Source organism: Haplochromis burtoni, unplaced genomic scaffold, assembly GCF_018398535.1.
Source record: "Haplochromis burtoni strain Fernald_Lab_line unplaced genomic scaffold, NCSU_Asbu1 Contig_129, whole genome shotgun sequence".
NCBI classification, from domain to species: Eukaryota; Metazoa; Chordata; class Actinopteri; order Cichliformes; family Cichlidae; genus Haplochromis; species Haplochromis burtoni.
Genome location: NW_024582490.1, coordinates 1,654,074 through 1,671,301, shown reverse-complemented (window position 1 = coordinate 1,671,301; position 17,228 = coordinate 1,654,074). Strand labels below are relative to the sequence as shown.

The window sequence follows — 17,228 nt, the reverse complement described above, 5'->3', positions numbered from 1 at the left end:
TTATTCCTGTTATTTGAGAGTTCTTCAGGATTCTAACAGGGTAAAGCTATTTTTGTGTAAGGGTAAAATCGGTGTGTAAAGAACAAAAGAAAGAGAGTAGCCATAATGAGTGAGTGGTATAGGATCAGGAGAAGAAGTTAAGTTCTTTGGATAAGAAGTTCTTTTGTGCTTCATGCCGGTCCAAGAGCAACAACAAACAGCATATGTGCTTATTTTTGAAAATGTTTCACGCCTCAAATCAGTCAAAAAAACAAACAAAACAAAAAAACAAGCAGGCATTGCAATTCATTAGATTGTAATTTTAAAAATGTAATAAAGGTAACGACTTAAATGCGTCATCACAATGACTCTGATAAAGTCACATTTCTAAAAGACACTGATGCTCCAGGTCAAAACTGCACTATTCTGGGTGCAAGATGGACTTTTACCAGCGTTATATTGTGTGTCAACAGAGCTTCAGGGCAAAAAAAGAAGAAGAAAAAGAAAAAGTATGTCTGTAAATGGAGCAGTGTGTAATGCATTAGGATGTAAAATAATGGCACAAGGAAAAGAAACGCACACACAGCACACAGAGTTTTATGTGGGCTTTTGTGATGGGTCTTTACCTTAAATACCCCCCCCCCCTCCCCTTCACTTGGTTCTGTAAGAGATAAATTCGCTAACGGCACGAGGGGAGATTTCTTTCAAGTATTTGGGTCAAAAACAAAACCTGGCGACTGTGTGAGAGGGAACAGGGGGAGCAGAGGGACTAGGTGGGGGGCGGGAAGAATGAGAGGATGGCGGGGCAGACAAACAAAACTGCTTTAGAACACATGGACTTTCCCCCACGTGAATCAATATTCAAGCCCTGATCTCCCTGTTGAGCAATGAGGCCAAAGAGAAGAGGGAGTTGAAAGACGGATGATACAGAGGGAGGGCTGTGGGATGTCATGTGTAAAGAAAGAGATTCTCATTGGAGGCAAAGGGAGAGAAGATCACTATGTACGTTTGGAGAAAAGGGAAAAGGGAATACAAAAAGCATCCTACATGGTGAAGCCATCTTGGTCAGACGCTCAGGACTTCATGAGCAACACTAATTATTAATAAGGTAGGTGTACGATAAACATATGGAACAGGATGTTTTTGTTGTTTTTGAGAACAAAACAGGACATGAGCAATTGCTTCAGCTCCGAGTGAGAGGCCAGTTTCAGGACGTGTTGCTCTTTCTTGCTTTGCTAAACAAAATCATTTTTTTACTGCTTTTGCTTTTTTTTGGGGTTTAATTTCACTTTAGATGTAGACTAGATTTGTTAATAGCATTTTTTTTTTTGTTAAAGTTACAGTGCGATTAACTCTTTTTTTTTTTACAAACAGCATTTTTGTTCTGGATTTAAAGGTTAAATGTTCTACTAAGGTTATTTTCCTGCACAGCGTACCTTTGCAAATGCATAAACACCATTAAGTCAATATTTGCTTAGTGCCTGCAGCAAAGGATTTAACACCACAAGAATAACACTGCACGGCAGCTAAAAAATTATGAACTCATCTATAAGACAAAGTGGTTTACATTTACTGTGATGACAAACTAACCAAATAATCCAGGTCTTTGATTGCACTATTTACTCAGCACATACAATAATAACCCTAATGTTTTTTTCCCTTGTTTTTACTATTCCGATTTAGTGTAGTGGCTTTGGAAAAGTGTTCTTTTAAAGCAGGATGATGTCCTCCAAGCTGAAGTGGCTGATTGTGATCCAGCTCCTGCTGAATGAACAGGCCTTGTGCAGGGTCCCACCTCCTTTGGTGCAAAAGAGCACTCTGCTTCCAGGAAGTGACACCCATGAAGCTGTAGAGGAGGTGTCCAAACAGAATCTGGACTCTCTCCTGGGATCTCAAGTTCAGTCTGGTCTCTTACCTGAGGAAAAATCTGAAAGAATCCGATCTGCCCAACGAATGACATCGGTCCTTGGGGCGAAGCTTCAGGAGCAGATTCAAGCTCATTTACATATTCAGGGGAACATCAGCTGTGAGGAGCTGCTGTCAGCCAGCGCTGTGGATGACTCGCTGTCCTCCATGTTTCCACAGGAGCTGTTGGGTCTCTCTTTGGTGCCTGTGTTGGTGGTGGCAGGGTGCCCAAAGGAAGCACAGACCCTGTTGCTGAAGCTGTATGATCTGCTGGGAGTGGCTGATACAGAGGAGCTCCTGATGGAGGTAGAAGGCCTAATAGAGCGAAGGATGAGTAAATCAGCAGCTGCACCAACACCCACATCAGCATCATTGCCTTCAGGGAGAGATCAAACTCAGCGACACATAAAAGCTGTGATGTTTAACATTGAGCAGCTGGCATTCGTGGGAGAAGGCAACACTATTCAGGAGGGGCACTGCGAGGGTTGGAGTCGAGTAAATGGGACCGTGCTGATAGGAAACGCTGTGGAGGGAGGCACAGGTGGACTGGAGGATGCTGTGAGCAGCTGTGAAAGCCTGGGATTCCTGTGTGCTGGTGTGACCAGCAGTGGGCGTCACACACCTGGGATGTACCAGGCAGTGTGGAAAAAAGGTAGTCGCATATTGCCATCTGAATCCACAGAATCTGAGACCTGGATCCATCAGTGCAGCGCCACAGCAGCAACTGGTCACCGGTGGAAGCGCAGCACCCAGAGGAACTGCATCAACAAAAGTGAGCAGCGCGTGTACAGTGTAATGGAGTGGATCCCTGGAGTCAGCACACTCTATAACCTTGGCACAGCTGTGTATTACGCCTCAGTCAACTGTTCTGAAACAGCCAAGGAGAGAGCCATCCTGAGCGCCGTTGACCTCGGAACAGATGCCCTCATGGTCGCCACGGGTGGGACTGCTGGGGTAGCAGGCTATGCTCTGGGTGCAGGGGTGAAGACCGGAGTGAAAGCTGGGGTCAAGTATCTGCTCAACTCCATGAAGGAGGAAGATGACATGCTGGTGAACCAGTTCAGCGTGGAGGAGGGTGTCATCACCATAGACTGAAGAATCAATGAATCACCCTCTTAAACTCTGGCAATAAATACTGACATAGCTACATGTGTAAAGATAGAGGATCAATAATTGATAGCTTACCTGTTTGCATAGTAACTATTAGTGATAATTTGCAGTGCAATTTTTCTTTTCTTTTTTTGTAAGTGTGTACACAACGAAAGAATATTATTAAGACAGATTCCAAATGGTCTGCATATATAAAATAATAAAAGAGAGACAATGTAAGCTAACGATGAAATAAAAGTCATTCCACAGAGTGAAAAATGTCCACATGAGCTGAAAACAGATCCAATAATTTATAACCTCAGAAAGTAAGCTTTAAGCCATTGCTTAGAAATAATATTTTAAGTATATACTTTATAAAGTAGTTTACTAGTTAATCGTATTAGGCAGCAACACTGATGACTGGTCTCAGGAAATAAAACCTTCAGTCCCTCAACACTTTGATTTTGCCCGTCTCTGTTTATCATCTTTTTTATTTTTAATTTGTCTCTTCCTTCAGCTGAAACCTACAGTCAGGTTGTCAGGTCGCAGTCATATTCTCAGCTCGGATTTAATTGCAGGGACACTAGCCTCATGATAAAATATTGTTGCTGTATATGTTTTCCTGTAAATGTTATTAAATTTTACATTAAATTGGTGGCAGTGTATAATGTTATCAGATTGTTTTTTGTGCTGAAAATATTTAATGTGCACGCTCGTGTTGAACTGCAGTACATACCTAACACAGTCTTAATCATGGGAATTTAAACTGTGTATGTACTTCAGCTGACGCTAAGTGATGCTTTAAAGAATATTTACATAATACTTTAAAAAGAAGAAAATAAGTGGCATGGGGTTTGGCACTTATAAGGCGCCTTCAAACTCAATTTAAGCAATCAAAATGCTTCATACTGTAAATTTGAGTCAGCTGATCACACACACATGCGCGCGCACACACACACACACACACACACACATATTTGTACAAGGCTTTTTGCAATACCTAAGGACTTTTACCTAACATTCACACTCCAACAGATAACACAAACTGGCCATAAGTGCAGATGTGTTAGTGTGTGATTGTGATGTATTTTATTATCTTTACCCATATAACTAGAACAGGCTTGACTGAAATCAATAAAACTCTTTTTGTTTTATTTACATTTTTTTCAAAGTAAATGCTAACAATGAAGTTCAAGGTCAAATGCTTAGCCAGTTGTGGAATTTGAAGATAAGCCATAAAGAATTGTCGGTAGATTTAAAGTTTTCACTGATTTTATCATTTGGGGTGACCCTGACCTTAACCTTGGCCCGATTTTCAGCACAATTAAATCAGCTCGAGCTGTTATTGATATCTACCATCACACAAAATTTTGATATCTTCAAAACAGTGGATGTTATGCTGCTAAGAAACAGACAGACAGACAAACAAACTGAACTGATTACATACTGCCTCCCTTCAGTGGGGAGAAAAATTCTGTTTAACTGCTTCACTTTCAGGGCCTTGACATTTTGCAGTTGGCCACACTGTTGCAAATTAGACTTAGATCTAAGAGACGCTCCTTGGTATTGGCTTACAGGATACACTCAAATTTCTATTTAATTCCAGCTGTCTGAGACGTTTGTGAATTTGTCTGTTGTCTCTGTTGATGCAGATTATTTATGAACCAAAAGAAAGAAACCCACTGTGTTTCTTTTTGTGTGTGTGTTTGGTGCTGGCCCTGTGACTGACCAGTGACCAGTGCAGAGTGTTGCCTGTCTGTTGCCTAATTCCCTCTGACTTGATCAAGATATTCTTACACAACATATTATTTATTTAAAATAACCTGCCACACTCTAAATATACTGAAAAAAGGATAAGAATCAAAATATTTAATCTGATAGGCCCAACAGACCTATAGAATGTATGGTTAAGTTAATAATAATAACTATATTAGATTTGCAAAAGAGAAATTATATTTAGAATTTAGGAATTTCTTCACACCTGCATGGCGCATTTGAGTCAAAGTTTAAAAAAAAAAATCCAAACTGGCATCCTAATTTCTTTGAGTGAAGTGTGACATCTACTGGTGACAGTAGAAATCGAGAGAATGAACACATTAAATACAGTGTGCTGTCGTCTAATAAGCAAAATATGCCTGGCTTGAAAATCAAAACATGCGGAGCCACCCACTGTGAATAGCCCCTGTGGGTTAAGGAGCAGTAAATTGCTGATACGTCATGCTTTTCGAATTTTACTCCAATAAACGTAAAGGTACTTTTTTCATTTTCATTGTGTTTGCATAAAGGAATACAATAAAAACGACGTGGGAATACAATAAAAAACGCTTTCTTCTCAGATGATTCTACGAAGACACACAACCTGTTTTGAGGTTTGTTGTGAGTCACATGCTCCTCTTTGGCTTTGTCACTTTCGAAACGTCATTTCTCGGGAAATCTCTTGGTTACACGGCCGTAAGTTTCTATTTTGCTCACTGCTATGCAACGCGAGAGATTGACAGATGCGTTAACCAGCAGAACGCGTGGTCCTGTCCACGGACTAACCTATCAGGCGTTAAGTCTGAACTCACGAGGAATCTGCGAGTCTTGTCGCGACATTTCGGCTCTTTAACTGCCTTTGGTGGAAATTCTTTCAGAGCCAAAATGGCGTCGGGAGTTTAGACGTCATGGTCTTCTTGGGCGGGACAAGTAGATATCCAATGAAAAAGCAGTAAAATAAAGACTTGACGGGGAAACACTTTACACGCTTGCTTGCTCTTGACAGTTGTTTTGTTTTACCAGCGTTCCAAAGTAGCTCGACGGAAGAGCTAGATATGCACATTGTCTTAATCTAGCGGAAAGCTAATAAGGTATACTAAGTGGATTCGCACTGATATCTTGCACTGAGGTGAGTAAATGTGTTATTATCGACGGGTCATTATCGACGGGTATTTGTGGTCTTGGCACTTTTTCCGCCAGCTAGCTAACCTGCAGATATAAAGTTTAAGTTTTCAGTATCGCTCTTAAACAGTGTGCACGGATTGCACGTCATGCAGTAAGGACTTGGTCTACGGTCATCTGTTGTTCGCTCAGCTGTTGATTTCATACTGGTACAAACTCGCCCACTATACTCTTTATGGCACTGTTTATAAAGTAGTCGCACTCTAGGATGACAAGTTAACACCCGGCATAGATACACATTCGTTCCCGTTGACTTGAATCCAGCCTTTAATGTGATTGCTGGCTGTTTGTGTGCCTTAGGATGGCACAGTGGGACAGATTGAGACAGCTTCCTATTGCGTACCGACAGCAGTTACACGAGCTCTATGACAGAGATGCTTTACCCATGGATGTTCGGCACTACCTGGCCCCTTGGATAGAGAAGCAGGAGTGGTAAGGAACCCTGTGATTCAACGAGTTTCAATGATTACTGTAAGTGAGTATGGCTGTGAAAAGCTCTTATTATGTCATTTTCTACAGGCAGCGGGCAGCACGGGACCATGCCTTTGCTATGGTGCTGTTCCAGGTCCTGCTTGAGAATCTGGACATCCAACACAGCCGCTTTGTCCAGGAGGAGTCATTTTTACTGCAGCACAACATTAGGCGCTATAAGCAGAACTTTCAGGTGTGTCCAGTAAAGGAGCAACCCAGTGACGTCTCTGGTTTAAAATGGAAAAGCAAATTTTTAATAATAGTATCATAATTGCAACCACTCCGTTTACCATGATTTGCTTATGTGTTTACATGCTCAGAATTTCCTGTTTAGCCAAGTGAGAGATATTTAGACATAGGAAAACATTAACCTGTTATTAATCCTTTATTGGCTGATGAGAAATGATAATATGACAGTAAAGGTTTATAAAAAGTGACAAAAGTTTAAAAAAAGCCTTTTAATGACCTCCAGTAAGTCTGCACAGTTGATTGGCCTATATACTGTATCAGTGTAATATAATATACTTTAACACATGTGACTCCCAGCCTCTGCTATTTCTCTCTTACAGAGGTATGTGGATGATCCATGTGCTTTGGCAACCACCATCCTTTGGTTTTTGGAAAAAGAGAAGGAAATCCTGGATAGCGCTGAACTGGCTGAAAAGGTTGGTGTAACGTCTCATTGTGGTAATTAAAAATAAACTTTATGTATAGCCACTTTTGATAACAATGTAGCTAAGTGCCTTAAGAAAAGAAATAAACCCAGAAAAAGCATAGGTATTTAGCATGTACTGTAAAATGGTAATGCTCTGCTAAAAATAGTGCCCCAACACTACACTTGCACACTTGGATATACCTGTATGTGGTTTTTTTTTTTACAGGAAAACATTATACCGTATGATCTATTGGTGTATTGCCATGTTTTGGCTTTTTTTTGTTATGACTCCATTGTTAGCTGTAGTGTTTGTAGTATTGCAATTCAGCTTTTAAGTGTAAAATTAAATGCAAACTTTCAAGGAGCCTAGTGTAAATTTTTATCCTGTTTTAGTTTTTTCCATTCAGTTTTTTAAAAAGAGCTGTGTGTGCGAAATAGAACCATGAAACTCACTGTGTGGGCTAAAACGTGAAGATTTTCCCCCCAGCAGTTTTTACACTACACTCTCACTTACTATTTCCCTTGTGACAGCTTCACCCAGTATTACATCTGAAAGACAATAAGATCTTGGTATTAGCTCCACCTTTGTTTATTCTTAGGTCCAGCTTTTGCAAGTTGAGCCAGAGGCAATGGAGACAAGCAGTCAGCAGGACCTTGAACGTAAACTGGCTGGCTTGAGGAATGAAGTGCAGGTGGAGATTATGTTCCTTTGTGTTATTATTTGTATTATATGGATAAAGCATGTCGCAGTTTTTTCATTTCCTTTTTTGTGCTATAGTGTATGGAACATACAATCATATGTCTGGAGGAGCAGCAAGATGAGTTTGATTTTAAATTCCAAACCCAGAAGTTGGAAGGTAAACAAATGAAAACAATCTGGTTATATTTGCATGCTTTAATGTCTGTGAGAGTTAGTAATAAATCTAAAAAAGATTTAAATCAGAGCTACATGTACTCTTTTGTTTTGGTCTTTGTCATGTGGAAATTTTCATCCCACCATGGAAACTTTTAAGCAGCTGTGGTAGACGAGGCCAGGAAAAAAGAACAGATTAAAGCACTTCAGTTGCTTGTCAACAAGTTGAATAACTGCAGGAAGGTATGGAGTCAGTAATATTCCTAAATATATTCTTAAACGTTTTATTGTAGTTGTTTAATTATTTACATTCTTATCTCATTTTATCACTTTTTAGAGCACGTTGTCAGGCCTAAATGATATTCTGGACAGGATTCAGGACATCATTGATGTGCTTGTGAAGAAGGAGCTGGTGGAGTGGCAGAGGAGGCAGCAGAAAGCATGCATTGGTGCTCCGGACAATGTTTGCCTGGATCAGCTGGAAAAGTGGTATGTTTATTCTCTTTGAGCTGAATTTGTATTTCCAAAGTCCATCCCCCCATTCTCTAAAATCTGCATGAAATTAAAATAAATTCTCTTTCTGAATCTCTAGGTTCAGCTGTGTGGCAGTGTGTCTGTTCCAGGTGTGGGAGTTTCTTACTAAGTTGGAGGAGCTAGTAGGAAAAGTGTCCTATGAAAATGACCCTGTGAAGGCCCAAAACCCCACACTGCAGAAGAGAGTGGACACTCTTCTAAGAGACTTACTCAAGAGGTATTTCTTTTAGGACACTCTATGATGTTCTCTTTCACTTTTATGTTTTTTTTAGTTAATTAAATGACATTCCCTTTTTTTCTTTTACGCTTACATTTAGCTCCTTTGTGGTTGAAACTCAGCCATCCATGCCTCAGGGGAAAGGATCTTTGGTTCTCCGCACAAATGTCCAGTTCTCTGTCAAAGCCAGGTCAGTGCCCAGCACAGAAATCAGCGTGCACGCAGTGTTTCGATGGACTTATCTGCATTAATAAGAGAGCTACTTTCAGCTGCTCCCTAATCCACATGTTTGATTTGGCAGATTTTGTTTACACTGGGTGTCCTGGCTGGCACAACCCCAGAGGGATTTGTGTCTCCTCCTGGGATTGAACTTGGATCTTTTGCTTTTTAGGAAAATGTTTAAACCTGTAGAGCCACTAATGAGCTTACAGTAAATAATGTCAGAATCAGAATACTTTATTGTGCTCCAAGACAGTAAGAACATTTACTAACTAAACCAAATTAAATAATACAGTGTATTGCAAAGTTACAAAAAATTAATTAATTATAAATTATAAATATCTCAGCATATTACACAAAGTAAGAATATATGTTTGACATTGCGCCCCCCTTATCTTACTGTACTATGCTGTACTTATTAGGATAATGTGCATATCAAGCTGCTGTATCTTTATAGAAACAGACTGGTATAGAGAGTGGTTTTGTTGGCCTTTATTTCCACCATGTAAACAAAGAATCAATTGTGAAATAATGCGAGTAAGTCTGAAAGTTTGTTGCATTCCTGCAGAGCCATCTCATCTTCTTCCATGCTGTGACCTTGGGAGCATTCCTGGTTTCCTGTTTTTTTACATTTTTGTCTTCATCATCTTCATATTTCTCAAGCTCTAACATTTTGCACCTGACTTAACCATTTCAGACTTCTTGTGAAGTTTCCGGAACTGAACCACTCCATGAAAGTGGATGTATCCATGGACAAGTAAGTTTTCTCTTTCAGACCTTTAGTTGTTTTCATTACCCTTAAAACAAACTTCCAGCATTTAACATTAGAGAAAGATGTCTAATTCCTCCCTGTGATCACGTCTGCTGTGTTTTTTTCTCACCCTTGAATATAGGGAGGCTCCTCAGATCAAAGGGCAAGTTTTTTTCATTTACATCTAAGTTTCAGAAGCCACGTTGAGCTTTGACATTTGCTGTGAACTTGTTTTTAGTAAACCTCCTGTCTTTTGTAGGTATCGACGTTTCAATGTCCTGGGGACTAAAATTAAGGCCTTGAACATGGCTGAGAGCACGAATGGAGGCATGGTGGCAGACTTCAGACATCTGGTATATTCAATAATGAATTCATAAGCAATTAGATACAAAGACTTTTATACAACTGTGACACAAAAATGGTTTAAAACCAAATATTTAACAATGTATTTAACATGTAATACATCAGCTACACTCAAGTAATTCAAAAAATAACATTTATATCAATATACAGCCTTTACTGGCAGGTGAGAATTTTTATTTGTTATTTGGGAGTGACTGTGTGTGCGTTCTTACTAGTTAATTCATAAATACTATTTGTCTGTAGACTCTGAAGGAGCAGAAATCAGGAGGTGGTGGCAAAGGAGTCAGTGATGTGAGTTAATATCGGTAACCCTGCTGATACCATCTCTTCTTAATGTTACATCATAATAAAGGAATAATGATCTGTGTGTTACTTTCTTGTTTATAGATTTCTCTGAGTGTTACAGAGGAGCTGCATATCATCTATTTCAACACTGTATTTGAGCTGAAAGGCTTCTCTGTTGAGCTGCAGGTGGAGTTTCTTCTGCGTTTTTCATGTTATATGGCTGCCATCACAGATAAAGAACATTAGTTCCGTTTAAAAATTAATCATTAATTTGCAGCTTTGGTGACAGAACTATGACCTAAGTAGAGGCTATATGTTTTTATGGCACACACACTTGTAGGCCTCCACCCTCCCTGTGGTCATCATCTCAAACTCCAGCCAGCAGCAAAGTGCCTGGGCATCTGTCCTCTGGTTCAACATGCTCAGTCAGGATCCCAAGGTGATAAGTCACTGTTACTGGCAGACATGCTGTGCTTTTGCATTCAAGTTCCCTTGTAATACAATTACGGGCCAGACTAAATTAATCGTGTACATATGATGTGCATATGTCTGCTTTTCCCAGGATGTTATGTTCTTTGCCAACACTCCTGCAGCTACTTGGCCTCAGTTTGGAGAGATGTTGAGCTGGCAGTTTCTCTCGGCCACAAAACGTGGCCTGGATGACACTCAGCTGGAAATGATCGCAAACAAGCTCTTTGGTAAATTCTTCCACCGTGTTCTGCTTCATTCTGCTCATTGTTGACAACACCTACTTTCATGTACTGTTAAAATGTATCTTGATTTTGCAAACTTTACATTTATAGATAGTAGCACAAGACTGACATAATTCGTTGTCCTTTGTGGCTTGTAAGCATGCTTGTGATTGTCCATCGTGTTTTTTTAATCTCCAGGCAAAAAGCCAAACTATGACAGCTGCACAGTACCGTGGTCAAAATTTACCAAGGTAAGAGCCCTAAAAGCTACTGGTTTTTTTGTAATCCCTCAAGCCATACTTTGCAAGTCTTGAGTAATTTAACCTTAAGCCTCACCACTAAAAACAATTATTACATCTCATCTAAATATATCTGAGCATTTCGTTGCAGAGAACATAGGTCTGTAAGTGTGTCCAAATGACATTTTCTGCTGTTTGTGTTACAGGAGAATACTCCTGACACTTTCTGGGTGTGGTTTGATGGCATTTTGATGATGGTGAAAACATACCTTGAGGATCTGTGGAGGGATGGGTATGATTGTTATACATTCTTAGAAGCTTTTTTGCTTGAATGATTCATAGGTCAGTTTTAATGGGTTAAACAAAACAAACATTCCTCTGATCATGGTTAACTTTAAGGACTGGACTGAGAATGACTGAAAAACAAACCAGTGTCCAAATAAAAATTTTGAAAGACCTTCAGAAAGCCTGGAGAACTATTGCTCAAGACAGCTTACACAATTACAAAATAACAAGGGATTTTGACTTTCTAAATGAATGAGATGTAGCTCAAGACTTCTGCACAGTACTGTACCTTCCATATTATTTGTACGTCACACAGAACAAATAGGTACCTCTTAACTCGTGACAACTATATTGGATAATCCTTTTTTGGAAAAATCTGCAGGTTGTCCTCCAAATGATATCAACAAATGTCTGTTTTATGTAAAGAAAAGTAAGCGTCTGTATTTGAAAACTTGACAGCAGTGTCAGGTTAATGTTTAAGCAGATTAAAAGAATCCAGCCACTTGCCACACTGTCAGTATTGTAATCTGGATAACTCTGTTTCTAATATGCATGGTCCAGTTTAGCTCATAACTTCAGTGTCCGTGAAACCTGAAATGTTTGCCTTTTAAAATAAAATTCCTTTTGTGCTTCAGGCTCATCATGGGTTTTGTGACCAAAGGCAAAGAGAAATCTCTCTTGAAGAAGAAAAAGAGAGGCACGTTCTTGTTGCGTTTCAGTGAAAGCGTCATTGGGGGAATTACCTTCTCCTGGGTGGAGATCACTGTGACTGGTGAGAGTGTTTTGGGGGTTTTTTTTGCTTGTGTGTCTGAAAGAAATACAACTAAGCTGCATTTCACAGTGGCCGGGGTAACCTGTTTAATACATCATCCACTGTCTGTTTAGGTGAGCCTGATGTAAAGACAGTCCAGCCCTTCACCAAAGTTGACCTTTCCCAGATTCCCTTCCATGAAATCATTCGAAATTACCAGATCTTAGAAGCTGAAAATGTCCCAGAAAATCCTCTACTCTACCTGTATCCAGACACCCCGAAAGATAAGGCTTTTGGAAAGTATTACACTGAGAAGAGTGGAGGTAAGGCCACCATTTAAAATATTATTGAAGTTAGTCCTGCAGATGACCCATTAAATCAAATTTCTCTTTCTTTTTGTTTCAGAGGACAGTCCATACATAAAGTACATCAAAACCAAGCTGGTGTTTGTTTCCAAGGAGTAAGTATGCGGTCCATATACATTCAGGCTAATTTATAGTGTCTTGCTTGTTGGAATTAAAGAAAAAAACAAACAAACATCCCATTAATACACTTCACTTAAAAAGTGGTGTGCCCACACCTTTTTTTTATGTCATGAGCTAATGGTTGTAATGACTGTTTATCATTGGTCATGTAGGAACACACTGGAGGCCAGGTCACCCATGCCCTCTGACATGGCACAGGGTGAAGGCCTGGAGCCAATGAATGGCCTGTGTGGAGAGGCAGCTGGTGAGTCATGCCTCTCCTTGCTGTCCAATCCAGCTTAAGACCTTGTCAAACAAATTACTCACCTTCCATCAAAAATCTCTGTCACCATCCCTGTGATGGTCTTGCAGTGCATGAAATCAATGCGTAGCATGCTGTCTGAATATAGTAGATGTCAGGTGACAGCTTTTTAAAAGATTTATTTATTTATTTATTATCCTTGAATTGAACTTTTGTGGGAATGTTGGCTGCTTTTACTGCATGCACATGGTGCAGTGAACATAAAGCCTTGTTCTGGCCAAGCAATAGAATCACTAACACGTTTTATTATCCTGCTGCTTTTTGGTCCTTTTACATTAAATTACATTCTTGGAGTCGCTATTAAAATGACTACTGAAGTAATATACATACTTGCACCTCTAAAACTCACAATTAAATTATATTTACTTCATTTAATTACTACAAAAATGTTTACAGTACGTTATGTTTGACTTTTTGGTCAAATCAAAACCTTGCTTGATCCCATTCATAACAAGCAAAAATCTTACCTGATTTAAATCTTTGCGATCTCCCCTTTGAGGTCACCTTCTCTGCTGTCCTCACTGCTCAAAGTGCTTTTGCCCTGTTTGCATTGATCCCTACAAGTCCTGTTCTCATCACTTGCAATTGTTCATCTGCAATGCATGCTGGATCTCTTCAAGCTTTAAAGGTTAAAGTCATAGAGAACTGTAGAGTGCAACAGGGACTGCCCGCTTTTTTAATGGCTCCGCTTTCAGAAGCAAATTTTCCATTTGTTTTTTTTTTTTCTATTGACACGTCAGAAAATCCTTAGAGAAAGACTTAAGCCTTGAGCGAAGGCAAACAGCTATGAGGTTGAATCATAATTTGAATTGGAAATTGAAAAAAAAAAAAGTCCTAGACCATGTACATAGATAGCTTAACTTCAATAAAATGCCCGTCCCCACGAGTTTGAAGGCATTTTTGAGGTTCAAAATGTGTTTTGTTATAGTTAGGTTTAGGCTAAGTGGCTAGGGAAAGTGTAATGTAAATGAGATGTCTGGACTAAGATATGAAAATGTGTGTGTGCTGTAATATAGAACAATTCAGTTCAATTTAGTTTTATTCATATAGCGTCAGTGCTTTGTTCATGGCTGCAGTCAAGCTCTCACAGTTTCTGAGGTTTTGCACTCGTTAAGTGACTTGATGTTCTCGGATTTTAATATTTCCGTGATTCTGGGTTCACAGGGAAAATAATATTAACAGTATTTTCTATGCGCATCTGAGTTTTATGACGGAAAAATATGGGGGTGAGGGTGTAGTAGTAGTCAGATTTAGTCATGTGTAGGATTTTTATGTACAGGGTTAATTATTTATTCAGTAACATGTAAATTATTGAGCTTAAAAGACACTTTCAGTCAGATTTAAATATTTTACGGATGGTTAAAATGCTCATTTTTGTTTTTTCTAATATGCCATAAAATAAACTATTCCTTTACAAAGGGTATGTGATATTTGTATTTAGTATCGATTCAACTGAGTTATTCTGAGGTAAAAAAAAAAACTATCTAAGTTAGACATCGTTTAAATGTTCTGTACAAAATCAGTTCCTGTGATTTTCTATTTTCTGCTTTGGGCTTCAACAGCAAATCACATGTTTTTTCAGTTTCATTTCCCTAGCGAGAGCATAAATAAACTACACAGCGATGACAACAGATTCAACTTTTTTTTTCCTTCTTCACTCTTAGAACAAGACGGGGATCTTTATCCTCTGACGCCACCACTGGAATCTTATGACCCTGATCCCATGATGAATGGCTCTGTTGAAGACCCAGAGCCGCCGCAGGATCTGCTGATGTATCTCAACAATCCAAACCTTTTTGACAACGACCTCCTGCAAGATGACCAATCTCTGCCTGATTTCAGCCTTCAAGGATTTAACTGTCTGCTCCCACAGTCCTGTGGCAGCTTCCCTTAGCTTCTGTTTGTATTCAACCATATCACTATACATAATGCACTTGTTAGCTTTACACACAGTACAGCATTTCTATCAGAAAAATGTGGCACACGCGGCAAATCCAGCATAAATGAAATAGTTTGCTTTTAATTCCGTTTTCATGTGAGATGCTCAACAGCCCATCTGATGACCCTGAAAATCACACATAACTGATGTTTTTGTGCACTGTATAAATTTATAGAGCATCCCTGTGAATCCTAAACTATTTTTACTGCTATATGAAGAGATTCACGTAAGAACATTGAATAAGCCGGACTCATATCAGTCCATACTTTATTATTTTAAGATTAGGCATAAAGTCTAAATCATGCTTAAAAACTGACCAGGTAAGGAGGCGGGAAAGGTTTGTATGAGCTATTACTGCATAGACTGCACATAATTTATTATGTCTTTGTTTATTTTGAACCCTTTGTTATTGTTTTAATATTGGGACCTACAACGTGATAAAATTCACGTGAACATCACACTTCCTGTTTTAGTTTGTCCTTTTATAGTAACACTGTCATTTAAGTCACAATAAAAGCACCAGTAAAGAAGAAATGTGTGGTTTGATTATTAACACAAATTGTACATTGACAAATGTAGGAAACTGGTTTTATATTTTTAGCCTGCACCTCATTACCTGTAAAAATTGTGGACTAGAACTAATATTTTGACTATTATGATGATTTTCTGCTGATAGAACTTTTTTTTTGCACAGAAACAGGCTGGACATGAAAGTCATGCTGTCATGTTAGTTTGTTGCAGCCATATTTGAACAACGGGTGAAGCCCTCAGTCATTAGCTGGCTTTTAGTTGCATCACACATGCCTGCTAATTGGTACTTACATTTTAATCACTAGAGCACAAAATTGTTTGGCTGTCTGTTTATGCAATTTAACAATGCTCTGTATATAGACACAATTAAGAGAGACTCATGAATATGAGGAGGAGGAATCTGAAAAAGTCACTTTCTCTGGAATAGCTTACAATCTAGAGGCAGCTAGAGGAGCTGCAGTACGTGTCACAGGGTTGGCTTCATCTTTCACCTATGACGCATCCTTTATAGTAAGTAGGAAGCTAGTTGACTTAAGAAACATATTTCAATGACAGAAAGCCCCGAAACAAAGGAGAAAGGTCAGTGAATACTTGTTTTTTCTAATTTCAGGTTGCAAAGTTCAAAATTAGTTACATGGCCAATCAACCATGAAATATCCCAAAAAAAGAGGATGAATATTTACTTCTTGAGAATTGCAAGTGTCACATTGAAATATTATTTTCTTTTCTACTTTCCCATTAGTAAACCTCAAATGTGACTGAGTTGATCGCTTAATGCTTAAAGAAACATGTCCTTGTTGAGATGTAATTTTTCATTATTTTGCTGGAGAGATTTTAAGGATGCTAACACCAAATTTACCTTTCTGATTGTCATCTTGAGACTCATACTCAGTGGCTGAAACCCTCCCCCAGGTTGCTTGGTTAGTCCGAGGTGCCACAGACTGTTGCATAACAGTGCGTAACTTGTTTAAGGGCAAAACTGATGCAAATCTCAGCGAAGAGGCTCAGTATAGGTCACCACTAGCAGCACGTGCCTGCAACCAATAAGTGAAACTGTTTACCATGTTTCTGTTCCCCTTGTGATAATTTCAAGGTGTTTTGGGTTGTTTTTGGTTGTATTTGGGTTATTTCACAGATCACAGCTGTGATCCATCGACTGCACATAGAGTAAGGGAGAGAGAGAGAAAATTTCACTAATAAAGCTGAAAGAAAAAAATCAGTGATGGAGCTGATAATTTAATTATATGTGAGTAATTTTCTTAATAAATCCATAACTGGTCAGAAAATTGAAACTAGTTTTTTTTTGGAGACCTGGAGTGTAAATGTGCTTGTCTCTAAAGCACTTTAAAGCAATAAATAAAATAGTTGTGATATTGTGAATGTTTTTGTATTGTGAATTTTCCAAAATAACTAAGGGAAATTTATTTAACACAATTCAAAAAACAAAAAAACAAAACAAAACACAATTCAGTGGGCTACATACTGAACTTAGAGGTTAGAAACAAAGGCTGGTTCACAAGGCTGACTCTAGATAAGATTTACAAGCTATGTCTAGTGATAATAGATTAAATATTTTTGTTTAACAAAAAAAGAAATGGCATGAATTAGTGTCACCCTGCTACTTCCTGTACTTTCAATAGTAGTTCTGTATAGCTCAGTGTCCACCCTGTTACAGGGGCAAGTTGTTTACAACATGAAAGCTTTGAGTTTCTGTTTTATTTGATTTGATATACCTTTATTATTCCCA

At 38.9% G+C, this 17,228-nt stretch overlaps 2 protein-coding genes across 3 annotated transcripts; both read left to right on the top strand.

The window, feature by feature from the left end:
- The first annotated feature begins 894 nt into the window (after positions 1 to 894).
- On the top strand, positions 895 to 3,638 carry apof (apolipoprotein F). Its single transcript, XM_005930455.3, has 2 exons — positions 895 to 1,087; positions 1,663 to 3,638. The coding sequence occupies exon 2, from the start codon at positions 1,699 to 1,701 to the stop codon at positions 2,977 to 2,979; it is 1,281 nt and encodes a 426-aa protein (XP_005930517.1). The 5' UTR covers positions 895 to 1,087; positions 1,663 to 1,698; the 3' UTR covers positions 2,980 to 3,638.
- A 2,041-nt stretch (positions 3,639 to 5,679) lies between these two features.
- On the top strand, positions 5,680 to 15,484 carry stat2 (signal transducer and activator of transcription 2). 2 transcript variants are annotated; one of them, XM_005930454.3, is made up of 24 exons: positions 5,680 to 5,857; positions 6,211 to 6,342; positions 6,430 to 6,574; positions 6,951 to 7,046; positions 7,636 to 7,728; positions 7,815 to 7,893; positions 8,053 to 8,132; positions 8,227 to 8,378; positions 8,482 to 8,640; positions 8,741 to 8,830; positions 9,557 to 9,616; positions 9,753 to 9,773; positions 9,870 to 9,963; positions 10,217 to 10,264; positions 10,361 to 10,444; positions 10,599 to 10,697; positions 10,821 to 10,956; positions 11,149 to 11,201; positions 11,396 to 11,481; positions 12,110 to 12,246; positions 12,360 to 12,548; positions 12,631 to 12,685; positions 12,863 to 12,954; positions 14,676 to 15,484. In XM_005930454.3, the coding sequence occupies exons 2-24, from the start codon at positions 6,212 to 6,214 to the stop codon at positions 14,903 to 14,905; spliced, it is 2,409 nt and encodes an 802-aa protein (XP_005930516.1). In that variant the 5' UTR covers positions 5,680 to 5,857; position 6,211; the 3' UTR covers positions 14,906 to 15,484. The 2 variants fall into 2 exon arrangements, with proteins under 2 accessions (XP_005930516.1, XP_005930515.1); XM_005930453.3 differs by having other exon boundaries at positions 8,050 to 8,132.
- Positions 15,485 to 17,228: the final 1,744 nt, after the last annotated feature.

Excerpts from the sequence above, each read along its gene's own strand:
- apof (XM_005930455.3), top strand. The coding sequence starts at position 1,699 with ATGATGTCCTCCAAGCTGAAGTGGCTGATTGTGATCCAGCTCCTGCTG.
- stat2 (XM_005930453.3), top strand. The coding sequence starts at position 6,212 with ATGGCACAGTGGGACAGATTGAGACAGCTTCCTATTGCGTACCGACAG. Across the intron at positions 7,729-7,814 it reads GCTTGAGGAATGAAGTGCAG|TGTATGGAACATACAATCAT; the intron begins GTGGAGATTATG and ends TTTGTGCTATAG. Across the intron at positions 12,955-14,675 it reads CCTGTGTGGAGAGGCAGCTG|AACAAGACGGGGATCTTTAT; the intron begins GTGAGTCATGCC and ends CTTCACTCTTAG.